Below are 14989 nucleotides of genomic sequence, written 5' to 3'. Positions count from 1 at the left end.
AAGATTTTTGCCAGCATCACTCCCTCTGGGACATCGTTAGCATCCTGTTACAACCACTTGCCTTACTATTGATGTTAATGAGTTTGCCTTCACTAAGTTCCTCTGACTGTACATCTAGAGTCTCTCAAATGGGGAACGGCAGCATTATCTACATTCCCATAATCAGCTAGGTCTTCTGTAACTCCATTCGTATTTGACATAGATTTCACTTCCAGTGTTAGTACTTTTTGTTTCTGTGCTGTACTTTCATCTTTGTTGGCTAGCTCCCTCTTTTGATTATTCATGTCATATGAATTTATCATTGGAAGACAAGAAGGCAGCACAGCTACACACTTTGCTGTCTGTGCATGAACTGGATAACAAATGTGTAGTGACCAATCACTGGCAGACTTCGAAAGGAGCGCTATGATTGGTCACGATCATGATGCATATATGTTATGTACATATACGTAAAATACAGTACATAAAATACAGTAATTGTATTTTATGCAATTACTCACAGTGAATTTACCATCCAGCTGAAATTTGAACTGTGTTGTTGGGGGACTAGTGTTCTTTAACCAAACTGTGGTAGCTGAAATTCACACTCATTAGAACCATGCAAAATAAGGGCTCTCTCATTTCCAGACTATTTTATGGATATATGTGTAATTTTTTCTTTACCAAAATGGGATTGCTTTATGCATATGATTTTGTAATTTTATTTTTTTCAATTAATATTATATGATATATATGTCAAAAAACAATAATCTCATCTTCATGTTTTATGACTGTGTGGTATTTGATTGAATGGTTGTAATATAGTTTATTTAACCAATCCTCCTTTTTGGACATTTAAGCTTTTTCTGTTTCTCTCAATTATAAACTATGCTGTAGTGGTCACCTCTGTAGTTAAGACTTTGTGGTAACAACTGTTATGTGTTTAGAATGAACATCTTGCTAGTGGTAGATGCTAGTGGTAGAATTGCTGACTCACAGGATAGATACACTTTAAAAACATTTCCATACCTTTTCAGAGAGATGTTCGCATTTAGGCTCCTACCAGCGACATAAATTGGAAGGTGCTGGTACATGTGTCCTAAACCCTTGCCAACGTTGAGATGATCATTCTTTAAAGTTTTTGCCGTTTTTTTTGTTGTTGTTGTTGTTGTTTTGCGGCACGCGGGCCTCTCACTGTTGTGGCCTCTCCCTTTGCGGAGCACAGGCTCCGGACGCGCAGGCTCAGCGGCCATGGCTCACGGGCCCACGTGGGATCTTCCTGGACCGGGGCGCAAACCCCTGTCCCCTGCATCGGCAGGCGGACTCTCAACCACTGCGCCACCAGGGAAGCCCAGTTTTTGCCATTTTTATAGGTAAAACATGTATTTTATTTTAATAGTATTGATTACTAGGTAGGTTGAGTATTTTTTCATGGGTTTATTTGTAGTAAATATATTTTCATCTACGGAATTTTATTCTGTCCTGATTATAGTGGTTTTCAGACGGTAGGAAGTTTTTTGTTTTTTTAGGTTGAGTACATGTATTTCTACAAAGTTCTGCATATGAATAAATCTGTGTACTCGGACTGCAGTTACATGTATATTCTTGGTTTTACCCAGGGATTATAAGGAGTATCTGTGGGCCTTAGTTTTGTAATATAGCCATCAGTTTCCAAATGCTTTCCATTTTTTTTAAAGAAAGAGAAAATAGCCCACAACCTGGGGGAAATTCTAGTTAATTTTTCATTACATGATTTTTAGGAGATGGGGTCAAAAGGAGCTAGTAGGGCATTCAATTATGTGCTTGAGTGTGTTGGAAATTTTTTTTCCCTTCGTGTGTACAATATTTTACTTGGGCTTGTTTTTCAAGCGCACTGAAGTGTGACTAAACATTTTTGGGTACTGCCCTTATGTAAAGAAGAGGCTCCATCTTGTTAAATATTCCTTCATCAGCTTTGCAGTTAGGCAGTTATGGGCAGTGAGGAACCTGCGAGGGTGTGGGCTGCTTTGGGCATTGGACAGAGGGAGGGTGACTGGGAGGCGGGGGCCTGGGGGAAACCCAGCATTGGGGTGCTCTGTTGCCCCCTCCCACTGTTGTAGAAAAAGTGATTGGCTCAAGCTGGTTTCTGTCTTATACTTTTGGATGGGTCATCAGTGGGGAAGGAGGGAAGGTCATGTGGTTGGACCTGAGCTCATCAGAGGGCTAAAGGTTCTTTGCCAGTCGCCACACAGAACTGGAGCGCTGTCCTTCTGGAGAGTGGTGGAGAGCTGAGACACAGTTCAGAACTAAAGGACTAGAGAAGGCCTTGGATTCCTGTTTGTCTTTAGATTGGGGACAAGGAAGGCTCAGCAAGGAAGATGTCCACTGAAAATGTGGAAGGGAAGCCCATCAGCTTTGGGGACGGAGGAAGAGCTCGGAGTTACACTTTCCTCAGGGTTGTCCAGCCAATGTTTAACCACAGTATTTTCACTTCTGCAGTCTCTCCTGCCGCAGAGCGCATCCGATTCATCTTGGGCGAGGAGGATGACAGTCCAGCACCCCCTCAACTCTTCACGGAACTGGATGAGCTGCTGGCTGTGGATGGACAGGAGATGGAGTGGAAGGAGACAGCGAGGTGAGCCATAGCTGACTGTGTAGGACTGATGTGGGGAAACAAGGGCAGGGCAGGATTCTTGTCTGTGAGCTCCTTTCTCTAGCCCAGATGATTGATGAGCATGAGGTTGGCTGGGTTAAGGAGTAAAAGGATTCTTTTTCGATTTTGACATTGACATGGACGCAGGACACCCTTTATTTCACTGCTGAAGTCATTGATCTGCATTGTTAGAATTTTAACCTTTATAAGGAATTAGAAGTAAATCTCCATTTGTATGCTGTTGAATAGTAAAATATTTAAAAGAGAGAAACTCCAGCACCTAAACATGATAGCCTAGTGATATGTGTTCACAGTCTCCACATGCCAAGGTATCTTGTGAAACCATGTCTGACTTATATTACCCATTCCCTGTTAGGAGGGAGGTTGCAAAGACAATGACTGCTACACACAAACTTGCCGTTATTCCAGGTGAAAACCTGTCATCTTTTAAACATCCAGTGAAAGCAAATAGAAGGTTCACTTGAATTGGAAGTGTTAGAGACCTGAGTTCTATTTCAGACTTTTGTCACCTGCCGGCTGCATAACAGTTTCTCAGAACTTTGATTTCATCATCAACAAATAGTGGATAATAATGTCTATTACATATAATATATATGTATGTGATATAAGATATATAATATGTAAATATAAGGTTCTACTAGATATCGAATTATATCATGGATATTTATATACATACATACAGGTATATATATATGGAAATGCTTTGTAAATTGTTAAGCACTGCACAAATATCTAAAGTTTCATTAATCTCACAATAAGAGCTTTTCTTTCTGTCTTTCTGCATGTATATTTAGTTATATATGCCACACTAAATCTTCTATAACATATAAAAATTGTGTACCATAAAGACGTTGATATAATACAGTTATTGGTCTCTCATTGTCATCATTATATGGGGATTCAATGCATTTGACTTGCACAAACAAAATAATGTTAACATATGCCTTTTATAGTCATTTAATTCAGATCAGTTAAATTCAACAACTATGTTCTGAATGCATAGTACACATCAGGCACTGTTTTAGGTACTGGGAATACAGAAGTGGGCAATAACTCATTTCTGCTCCTCCATCTCTGAGGCTGCCACTTGAAGCTCTTCACTCTTTATTCTTTTGGGGCCACTTTCCATGATATAGTAATTGTCTCTTATTCCCCTCTCAGTACCAATAACCTGGATATTAAAAGTCCTTCATAAAGTATACTTTCAGTTCATAAAACATTCTCCGAAAGAAGGCTCTCAAAGTGAAAACTTGTACCAGTATCTCCATTTCATTCTTCCTTTTCCTTCTTTCTAATAGAAAAAAAACAGAGTGAGAATTATACTGGTGCAGCATGAGTTAAGTGTTGGGGAGATTTTGGTTTAGTCTTGGCTTTGCTGCTAACTAGCTGTTTAACTTTGGGCAAGTTATATAGTCATGTAGTCTTCCTGAGCTTGTGTTTTCTATACTATCAAATGAGGGTCATACTGGGTTGCATCCTCTCTAACATCATGCGTATTTTATAGCTCTAAAAGTTCCATCCCTGTGCGTATAATTGTGTAGTCAGCTGCGACTAGAAGAGTTCCTTTGATTCTTACTTTCATCTTAAAATTCTGTGTGAGTAACTATATAGAGTAGAATTCAGGTGTAGCATTCTGTTTTCTCTTTCAGCCAAATGCAGACTACACTTTATTTTATGTGACCCCGGTCCCAGAAATGTGAAGAGATCACAGCTCATTGTATAGGTAGTTCAACATTGAATGAGATGGACATAGTATTTTCATTTAAGGTTCTTAAAGGTTAGGATGGTCATGAATACTTTACCATCTTTAAAGACTTACTATTTCCTTAGGAACATATGTGTCATTTTGGTAATGTCATTGGTCCCTGAGAGACTGTATGTACAGCTGGAGAGGAAGTACGGTGGGAGTACACCATGTATCGGGGGAAGTTGTCCAGGAAGAAACATACTCACAAATAGTCTACCTCCTATAACTTCTCATATAGGATTTGCCACAATTACTATTAATTAATCATATATGTGATAGTATTGTTTTCATTTTGTCTCCCTCATTACACTAATTTGTCTAGAGGGAGACACCATGTCTGTCTTTCATTACTGTATTCCCAGTGCTTTGCAGCGCTTGGTACGTAATAGGTGCTCAGTAACATTTGCTGAGCGTGATTAGTTGAGAACTCATTGCCTTAGAATCTACTGTTCTAAATATAATACTTTCTTAGAAATATTATGTGATCAAAGCTGGAGTTCGGTGATAATCCATCTCTTTCTGACTAATGGACAGCTCAATGACAGACCCAAGTTACCCAGTACACCATTGATAAAGCCCAAGAGAGGACCTTTGTTTGATGTTTCCAACTAATTCATCAATATGCTGATGCCATCTGTGTTTAGATCTCTAGCCCAGACTTCTTGCCTTGTTTGATTGAAAACAAATATTTGGTTGGGTAGTAGGCATCTCGAAGTAACGTGTCAGAAACTGAACTTCTCACCTACCCACCACAGATCTCCTCCTACAGAGTTACCTGCCACAATGAACAACTCCATTTTTTTAGTTGCTCAATCCAGAAAGATTGGAGTCTTCCTTGACTCCTGTCTTTCTCTACACCCCTTACTTGATCCACTGGCACATCCTATTTAGTTTACCCTCAATGTTATTCAGATATTCAGAATCTCACCATATCTCACATTCAGTGCTGCCACAACCCTGGTCCAAGCCTCCATCCTTTCTCATCTAGATTACTGCAAATGCTTCCTAATTAGTCCATCTCCCTGAACCTGCCCTTGCCTCCCTCATGAACTACACACTATGATCTCTGACCTCATCTCCTCATCTCTTACTTCTCTCCCCCTGGTTCACTCTGCTCAAGCCTCACTGGCCTGGTCATACTCTTGTGTCAGAGCCTTTGTACTTGCTGTTCAAATGCGGTTTGCACTTGAAATGCTCTCCCTGCTGTACTCCACAGTCATCTCCCTGGCTCATTTCCTCACCTCCTTCAGGTCTTTTTTCAAATGTGACCTTCTCAGTGACTGCCCTGTCTAAAATAGAAACTTTCCCCAAACCTTCTTATCCCTCATCCTCCATTCTATTTGTCTTTGGCACTTATCAGCAGTTAGCATATTAACATATCTTGTTATTGTCTCTTTCCAATAAAATTAAAGCTCCATGAGGGGAGGAATTTTTGGTTGTTTTGTTCACCACTATATTCCTAGTGTCTGCAACTACCTGGCACACAGTCCACAATCGAGAAATGCGTGCTTATAGAATGAAAGAATAGAGAAATAGAACCTTGATTCTTAGTTTACTGTTCTACCTAAATTCTGTTGGAAAGTTTGGAGGTGGTTGTGCCTCCAGAAATGATTCAAATTGACAGTGATTTTTACTTCCTGCAACGCAACTCTGCTTCTGAATGTTTTTTGCAGTAATTTCTGACTGCCATTTATGATGTCCAGTTTCCAGACCTGATAGGGCTTTTTTTCCCCATGAAAAGCTCTCAAACCTACCAGACTAATAAAAGTTTAGTGCTTAGAAGGAGCTCATTTTACATATGAAAATGCAGCATGAATATTCTTTTGGCTAACATAAAATGGAGAATTATTTGCTTTTTGTGAAAACTCCAATTAAATGGACTATTTTATTCCATAGAGAACTAGCCTGCCAGACTTCTCAAGCTCAGTGTAGTTTCTACTGTGAGCCTACACCCCATAGAACACAATAGTACCCTCTTTAGTACTCTCCCTTTTCATGTTCTATACTTTTTTCAGTTGACTAATGATTTGATTTTGACCAAGAATATCATACATTGAGTCTCAGCATTACTGCAGTTTTAGTCTTGCTTCAGGAAGTTCAGGTTAGCTGTGTGTCTCAAAAAATAAGGAAAATGCTTTCAGTGTTAGGAAAAATATCCCCATTGAAGTCTCACAAAGCACAGTAGTCATGTAAAACTATAAACAAGGGAAATCTTTATTTACATGAAGTTTGAAGTCAATTCTACCACCCTCTTTTTTCACATCTTTTCCCTGCTGTTCCCTTTCCTGAAAGTCAGAACTTTGAATTTTCACAGACTCTCCCAAGGGTAGAATGATCAGACCTGAGAAATGTATATAATCAGTGGAATGCAGAGAATATTCTTTTTCAAAGGAGTATCCTCAGTGTTAGGTCATTAGAATACTGACATTCAGTGGTGTAGCAGTAATTATAATGGAATATTTGGTATTAGTGAACGAGCCTATGCTTCTCATTAACAATTTCTAGGTGGCTAGGCGTTAGCTAATGGATTCATGAAGAAGACCGGTAGAAGAATAAGTCATGGTCCAGCTTTGGTGTTGGCCCAAAGCCAGGAAGAAGGGCTATCACTACCACTCCAAACGCTTGTATTCCTTTGAGTCAGTGATGTCTGTAAACATGGTGATTGGCTTTCAGTTTTCCCTCAGCGAATATTCAGATGGGCCATGTTGGAATTTATCACTGTTATAAGAATATATGTTAAAGATCACTTCCCCTCTTCCCTGCGATTCAAATTTTACGGCCAAACCTGGGTAAAAAGGAAAGACATCACGAGTTTCAATAAACCCAACAAGCCAACAAAGGAAAAGGGTACTGATGTTTCAGTTCTAGTGGGACAGCACGAGTGACCCTGCCTGCCTCTGGAGAACATGACTTCGGGGCCTGGCCATCAAACACAGCCACATGCACTTACCCTGGGGCTTTGCATAGGGCCCTCTCTGTTCCCAATCTACCCTGACCCCTCTATCTCTCCTCTACTGGATGGCTCTGGAAAATTCCATTTTAGACCAAGTTTACTTTTTCTGTAAGAAAAAGTCTGAAGAATAAGGAATTTAATCATCTATGTAATTATATGTGCTTACTACACTGTTTTGCAATAACTTTCACAGTTGATCTAGATATTTAAGAATTCTCCTAAAAAACATCATTTATCCCAGATGCACACTAGCGTTGGCTTCTTTTATGTGCAATGAGGCACTTACTAGTTAGCAAGAAATTTATTATTGCTTTAAAATAGCTTTACGTAGTTGGATTATATTCCAAGACAGAGGTCATGTCTATTTTCCACTGTAAAACTGGCATGTTTTAAAGTTAGAGGTCTTTTCTTTTCTTAAGTATATTTAATCATATGATTGGAAAGTTGCAAAATTCAGTGTTTCCCAGTGGACTTTCTATTTCTTCAACAAATGAGTGAAATGCTGTTTGGTTGGCAGTCACTCAGAGTGGGTTAAACTGCAGTGTACTTTATCATTATTCTTCAAAGACCTTGGAATAAATAAACTTCACCTAATAAACTCTTCCTTCAAGGTTACAACAGTTTTGTAATTGCCAGCATTTAAAAAGCCAGCTTCTGAAATTAATTTTCTTATAACATGTCAAGTACTGAGACAAAAGGAAAAGTAGGAAACTTATTGCAAATACTTGGTTATTCATAGTTATTATGAAGGGTAGATAGTAGCTTTTAGTACATTTTACAGTAAAAATGTCTTTTTTTAAAAAAATGTAATTACATGGTTCTAAAGCACCTTTACAAATTCATTGACACTCCAATAGCCTGAACTTTGGTACCTTTGCCTTACCCTTTTCTTTAATGGGTTCTGATTTGAACTGAGTCGTTTTCAGTTTTTTCCAAATTTGTCCTTGATATGTGAGGAGGATAGACATAGCATGTGTAGTTTCTGGAATGAAACTACCTGCAAACAATCTGTTTAAGTGGGTAAATCATTACTTTCTGAGTAAAAGTGTATATTGGAAGTACAGTCAGTTCCTTGAACAATTAGAGCAATGTATTTTAAGGTAATTTAATAGTCATTATCCCAGAGTTATCTTGTGCAATTAGCTATACTATGATATGACATCATCTCAACATACAATATTTACTGAACTCAAAGTGAAATAGATGCTTAAACTGAACTATGAGACAATACTTGTCTCTTAGGAATGTAGATTCTAAGGAACTGGCTTTTTGAGACTACATTCCCATTCCATTATGGTTAAAGCTTGACCTAATCTTGGCTGGTATAATCCGGGAGGGTGAGTAATACTATTCCCTAAATCCAAGCTAGTTGGGATTTATTATTTCTAAAGGTACTTTTAAAACTTGTTCAAAGTCATATTTAAGATAAACTGTGGAAAGGAGATTGGTCACAGAAGAATGCAATGGTTTTGTTCCTTTTTTTCTTTTCTTAAAGAACATTTTATTAAACTTATATTGTTTGGACAGTTGAAGATGATAGCAGAAAAGAGCTACTGTCACATACCGTATGTAAGTGAGGCTTAGTTTTCTTTTACAAAATGGATTTGGCCATACAGATTGATGGTAACTGATAGAAGGGCAACTGGTTATCATTTAGGAAAGAGAAGAGGGAAGTGAAGGCTGTATGTATAGAACACTCCCATTTACTGAGTTTCTAGCTGGCCCTTGTCATTCATCTTGGACTTAAATTCTGTGACTAAAGATTCTATCCCTCAGCTAATAAGAATACTCCTAGGAATAAAAACAAGGTCACTATACTCTTTATCAATAACATAATTATATGTAACCCTGACTAGGTTTCATATACTATGGAATCTTCTAGAGTCTCATCTTGAGCAAAAAACTGTAACATCAGATGTAAATATGATTCATATACTAGCTCCCAGTCAACATGGTTAGAGGTTCTGTGAGTAAGCCTGAAAAGATAATATGCCTAAAGTTAGCCAATGTAATATACTCCATAAAATGATTACTCTCAAAATAACCCAATTACCTTTTATTGTTTTGGCAAATCCATGGAATTCTATAAGAATGTAATATAAAGTTGTTATTTTTCTCTCACTTCCTTCTATTTCTGTGGTTCTAATACCAACCAAGGTGAAGAACTACTAATTCTCAAACACACACACACACACACACACACACACACACACACACACACGAGAATATTAAAGGTCTTTCTCTCAGAATGTTTCACAACCACTTTTGTAGAATAAACAAGGTCTAGTTCTGAAGTTTTAGAACTTCTTTGGTGTTGGCTTTTTAATGTGAGGAAAACATGGAAAAATCTCTACTGCCTACATTTTTTGGGATACAGGGGAAAGGAGGAGGGTCTTAAAGTGGAGGGTGAAGCTGGGGCTAAGGTTGCCATTGAAGTGTGGAAGTTTCCTGGCCGGGAGAGGGAAGAGGGAGTTTTGGGATATGGCTCATGTACTTATGAATCACATGAGTGTTGGGCTTGATTAAAATTCTGAATTTTCTTTGACATTGTGGCTGATCTGTTGATCTATTTTCACTCATGGTTCTACTAATGTGTTCTTTTCTTCCTCTGGGGGTGGTGAGCGGTCTATAAATAATACCTTATGTAGAGCTTTCTCTGATCTCTGCCCTTTGTTCTCATCTTTAATGAGTTGGGTGAGTGTTTAGCTTTTTCTAGGCAAACATTTTTCAATCATTAAGCCTTTGCATGAAGAATGTAGGAAAACAATTTTTAACCCCCTCTTTATCTTGTTCAGTATCTTTCAGAGGTTTGAAGTGATAGAAAGCAGCATTTTTCTTTGGGTCCTGATGAATAGCAAAATGATAATGCTTTCTTGTTTTCCTTTACCAGTGTAGGAAGAGTCAGTATGTATAATATGTGGGATACAGACTGTCAAATGTGTTTCGCTCTCATTTCCATTAAACTTTTTTCATTCCTATATATTGCTAAGTTATCAAAACATCTACAAATCTTAGAAAGAAGAAACTATAAGAGAGGGTTTTTTGTTCCATTACTAAGGTTAATAAGAGATCTGTTATTATCAGAGTAGATGCATTGTTCCCTGAGCTTGTGTATTTTTAAACACATGTGGAGCCAAACATGAGGGGTAAAGCTATTAGCATCTCAATGAGAGGGGAACATGTGTCAACTGAGAGAGATGTATTAAAGTAAGATACAGCAACACATGCTGGCACTCTTTAAGCATGAAAAGGGAATTTCATTTGTCTGACCACTTCACGCACCGTACTTTCAAATATTTAAGATCGGCATTGATTCATGCTGATATTTTACCTTATATAAACGTGCCTTGTGAAGTCACAACAGAATTCTCACAGTGGTGGTTGTTTTACACACTGTAGGCTCTACCCACATGGAGAATTTGAAATGCATATTTTTCCTACATTATTTGAAAAATTTGGTTCAGTAGTCATTCTTAAGGATTTCATGGTTACATATAGACAGATATAAAACCAAGGAGGCGTTGGCTCCTTTTGGTTTGTTTTCTTTCTCTCTAACGTCAGGGGGAGGAGCGGTCTAGTGAGTCTGTTTGGTGTATTTATAAAGGTAATGCAGTTAATGATAGAATAAGCTTTTAAGACTCCACAAAAGGAGACATTTTGGAAGTGCTGGTGGGGGTGGATCTGGGGGGTTGGTGTTGCTATTTCCAGAGGTGATGAGAACACTTTTAATGGTTCTTCACTAATCTCATGTTTCTAGGTGGATTAAGTTTGAAGAAAAAGTGGAACAGGGTGGGGAGAGATGGAGCAAGCCCCACGTGGCCACCTTGTCCCTTCATAGCTTATTTGAGCTGAGGACATGTATGGAGAAAGGATCCATCATGCTGGACAGGGAGGCTTCTTCTCTCCCGCAGTTGGTGGGTAAGTATGTTGTCTTAAGTTCCTATCATTTTTTTCTGCTCTACCTACCTCTCCATGAGTCTCTTTCAATGCAGATGACTTGTAGTGTAAGCGGAGCTGAATATTCTAACATTTATTCTCTCTCTTTTTTATATTATAAAACTAGTAAGGGTTATTGCAAAAAATTTGGAAAATACAAATATTGAGAAAAAAATTAAAAATCATCCATCATACTTCCATCTGGACATAGCCATTGTTAACATTTTGGTGTATTTCCATCCAGTTTTGGTTCTCAGTCCTCTCTTTTATGCTTTTCACTTTTATGTTATATTAAAAATTACCATGTTTATATGTACAGATTTGCATTCCTCCACTTATTAGCATAAGATTAATATTTTAAATAGAACACCTCCCCTTCGTCCTTGGTCATACTGGACTGGAAGTCTGGACACTAGATTTCTAGAACTCCCTTGACCTTAGACATTGCGCTGAGCTTCTCTGGGCCTCAGTTTTGTCATCTGTAAAATACAGTTTGAATATTCTGTAAGAAGGAAACTGGTCTAGGTCTAGTCCCTCAGTTGGGCTGATTTTGTAGGTGAAAGTCAAGCTCTTTTCGCTGTAGGTAGAGCAAATTGGGTGGGGCAAGGAACCAGCAGAACGTTATGGATTAATGACTGAGTCAGGTCATGGTGGTGCCGAGGATCATTTGTACAACCCCGGACAAGTCACTGAACCTCATGGTGCAGAGCAGCTTTGGCATCTTTGTAATTAGTGTTGTGTAGTGAATGTCAGCTCACCATGTTGAACACCTTGAGCACACGTCGCTACATTCCAAAGAGAGGTTATTGTTTTCATTTTCTAGCAAGAGACTGGCCTAAGCTGCCTTATTATCCTTCAGGTTGGTGTGCTAAAGATCATGTGTTCCTTAAGGAGAGGTGCAGGGGCTCTGCTTATTATTCCTAGGAAAATTCCATAACTCGGTGACTGCATAACTGCACTTTCTTAAGGGTCTGCAGTGGGCCTACTTTGGGATTGTGAGGAGAGGATGTGGATCGTGGCCCTGATGACCAGTGTAAAACTCCTGTGTAATCTCGAAATTTCTTTGAATATCTGTAGGCAGAGGGCTTGTCTATGGCATCTGTGTCTTTATGGACAACGGGAAGGCTATAGTATTTGTATTGGAAGAGAAGATCCGTTCTCAAATCAGGCATATATCTTGCTGACCTATACACATCTGTTTCTTCTTCAGAGAGCTTGTTAGTTAGATTTACAAAGCAGCTCCATGCTTTCCTTGCATCTGAAGTGCTTAAGGTACAAGTGGAGAAGGGAGAAAGACTAATGTGAAGATGCTGGGTGGACAGAATGAAGTAGTTTATGCATTTATTCAGCAGTGGTACATGGCCTTCTACAATGAGCCAGACACTATTCTAGGCCCTGAAATTAGGTTTGCAAATCTACCACTTTGTAAATGGGATAAGTTACAAATCCATGTCCGCATAGGTAGTGAGAAGATAATGTTGGAAATACTGCTTTACGTAGAATTTTTTGTATTTGACAAGGCAGGTGAGACTGAAAAAGGACACCTGATATATGAGGAGAGCTGTTGGATTATTGTATGCAGGGAAGATGAAGCCCATCTACGAAGACAGAGAGAAGCAAAGGGAATGAATGGTTTTCCAGGCTATTTGTTTCACTGACTTTTCTTCATTTGTTAAAGCTGCAAGAGAGATTGTTATCCCAAAAAGTATCATGGTTAGCAAAAATCAGTCCAGTTTCTGAGCGAGATTTGCAATTTTCAGGCTTTAAGAACTAATCTAGAGCAAAGATGTCTGAAGTTAGAAGTCAGAAGTGCCTAAGTGCAAAGCAAAATGGGAATTAAACTTGTGACTGGGCAATGGATCGCAATCTGTGTGTTGTGGTTTAAGGGTCATCGGGAAGTTCCCTGTATTGGAAAAAAAAAAGTCCTACCGTAGACCGTGGTTACTGCCTGAACTTCCACTGTTTGGAGATTCATTTCACTGAACCCAGGGTTTGTTTTATATTAAAATATACATACTCTTTGGCAGATGTCATATATATTCATTCCATGAGATGCAGAGTGGTGTTGCAGAAATAATGGTGGATTTAAAGTGGGGGTGGCGGTTAATTAAAGTCTACCCCTACTAGCACGTGTGACCACAGACAAGGCACATTGCTTAACTTATTCGCAGTCTCTGTTTCTCATCCATAAAAAGTGGATGAAGGTAGACCTCTCAGGGCGTCGTTAGAATTGAATGAGGATCTCAGGTGTAATTGTACTTACTTTGATGACTATCCCAGTATGAATGAGTTTATCCAGATCTTTCTACATGTCACCTAGCAGGGGCTGAGTGTAGACTGAGTCAGGTCAAGAGATGCTCAGGGACTTCATGAGCAGGGGAAAACTTCTGAAAGGTGTAGTAGATGGAGCTAGAAAAAAACCTCACAGCTTCTTTGCTGTGCCTGGAGCTGGCTGGTCAAGATGGGTGATGAACGTTAAAGTTGAAGTATATACTTGGGCTTTTCTGTAAAACTGTCTTTGAGGTCTTCAGCACCAGAAAGAGCCATCTTAAGGCATTTCTGGTCTTCAGTAACTAACTTACCCTTTCCATGTAGTAGAAGACAGAGTCCCACATTACACTGGAGCCTCATTAGCCAATGGCCAAAGAGAGAGGTTCTGGTATTTACTACATTTAAGAAAGGTTCATCAAGCATTTTACATTCTCAGTTTAATTTTCCATTACTTTTTATTATCAGCTGTGGCTTTTTTTCTCTAACCTCCACACGTTTGCTTTAATAATGTCATTAAATTTTAAAATTGGACACCACTAGGTCACTTTGAGGTGTCATCACTCAGTACTGTGTTTGCTCTGCCATCCCTGAGGCAAGCAGGCAGGGAGCCAGTGCTGTCATTCTGGAGCTGATAACACAGAGAAACAATTCAGAGGCAAATAACACACATCACAAGCAAAACAAAGAAATTTTTAAAAAATGGACTAGATTTGGAGGAGTGGGGAGAAGAGCATGTTTGAGAGAGTGTAAGTGGCTGAAAAGAAATACTTAAAAATCCTCTGAAAGAGTCAAATCCTTACAGCAGGTTAAAAAAAATGAAAGAAAAAAAACTGCCCTGATTTCAAGTGGTAAAATGGCATGGTAACTTCAGTTACTGTCATTACTTGATTATTAAAAAATCTTTTTCTAGCAGAGGATGCAGTGGATTTGTTGTTTCCTGAATGGTGGTGTTATTCAGACTTGAGAATTACATGCAGCTAAGTCTTAAGATGCATTTCCCCTTCACCCGACTTTTATTTCGACAAACAAGAAGAAAAAGAAATCATGATGAGTGTGATTATATCCAACAAACAATAGCACGATTTCTTTCCTTTTTTGCAGTCCACTTGCTGCTCCTTCTCAGTGGCCTCCGAGGGGCACCCTCCCTTTGCAGGTGCAAAGCCACTGCCACATGGGGGCCCATGAGCAGTGGGCCGCTGCCTAAGCGGGTGTCACTTCTCACACTTGTGTAAAAATTCAGCCTCATTCTGATTCTCCTTAGGACCTCTCCTAGTTTTCTTCATGAAGATCCCCTTCTGAACCCTAATAGAAAATGTGTGTTATTTAAAGGATAAAACATCATTTTTATAGGTTATTTTAATCACTTTATTATTGCTGTCATCTTACAATTTTACATTTAAAGTATCATTCACATATGAAGCCAAGTACATGAGAATTTCTCTCCCCTCCT

The 14989-nt window shown here is 38.9% G+C and overlaps 1 protein-coding gene across 4 annotated transcripts in view; it reads left to right on the top strand.

The window, feature by feature from the left end:
* Nucleotides 1–14989, top strand: part of SLC4A4 (solute carrier family 4 member 4) — a 401333-nt gene that overhangs the window by 185738 nt on the left and 200606 nt on the right. For all 4 annotated transcript variants that reach the window (XM_029234897.1, XM_029234898.1, XM_029234895.1 and 1 more), the window contains exons 4-5: nucleotides 2458–2593; nucleotides 11090–11250. In XM_029234897.1, coding sequence (XP_029090730.1) covers nucleotides 2458–2593; nucleotides 11090–11250 — 297 coding nt within the window. The remainder of the gene's footprint in view (nucleotides 1–2457; nucleotides 2594–11089; nucleotides 11251–14989) is intronic.

This window comes from Monodon monoceros, unplaced genomic scaffold, assembly GCF_005190385.1.
Source record: "Monodon monoceros isolate NGI ecotype Baffin Bay Population unplaced genomic scaffold, NGI_Narwhal_1 Super_Scaffold_20, whole genome shotgun sequence".
In the NCBI taxonomy this organism is placed as follows: domain Eukaryota; kingdom Metazoa; phylum Chordata; class Mammalia; order Artiodactyla; family Monodontidae; genus Monodon; species Monodon monoceros.
This window is presented reverse-complemented; position numbering and strand designations above follow the sequence as displayed.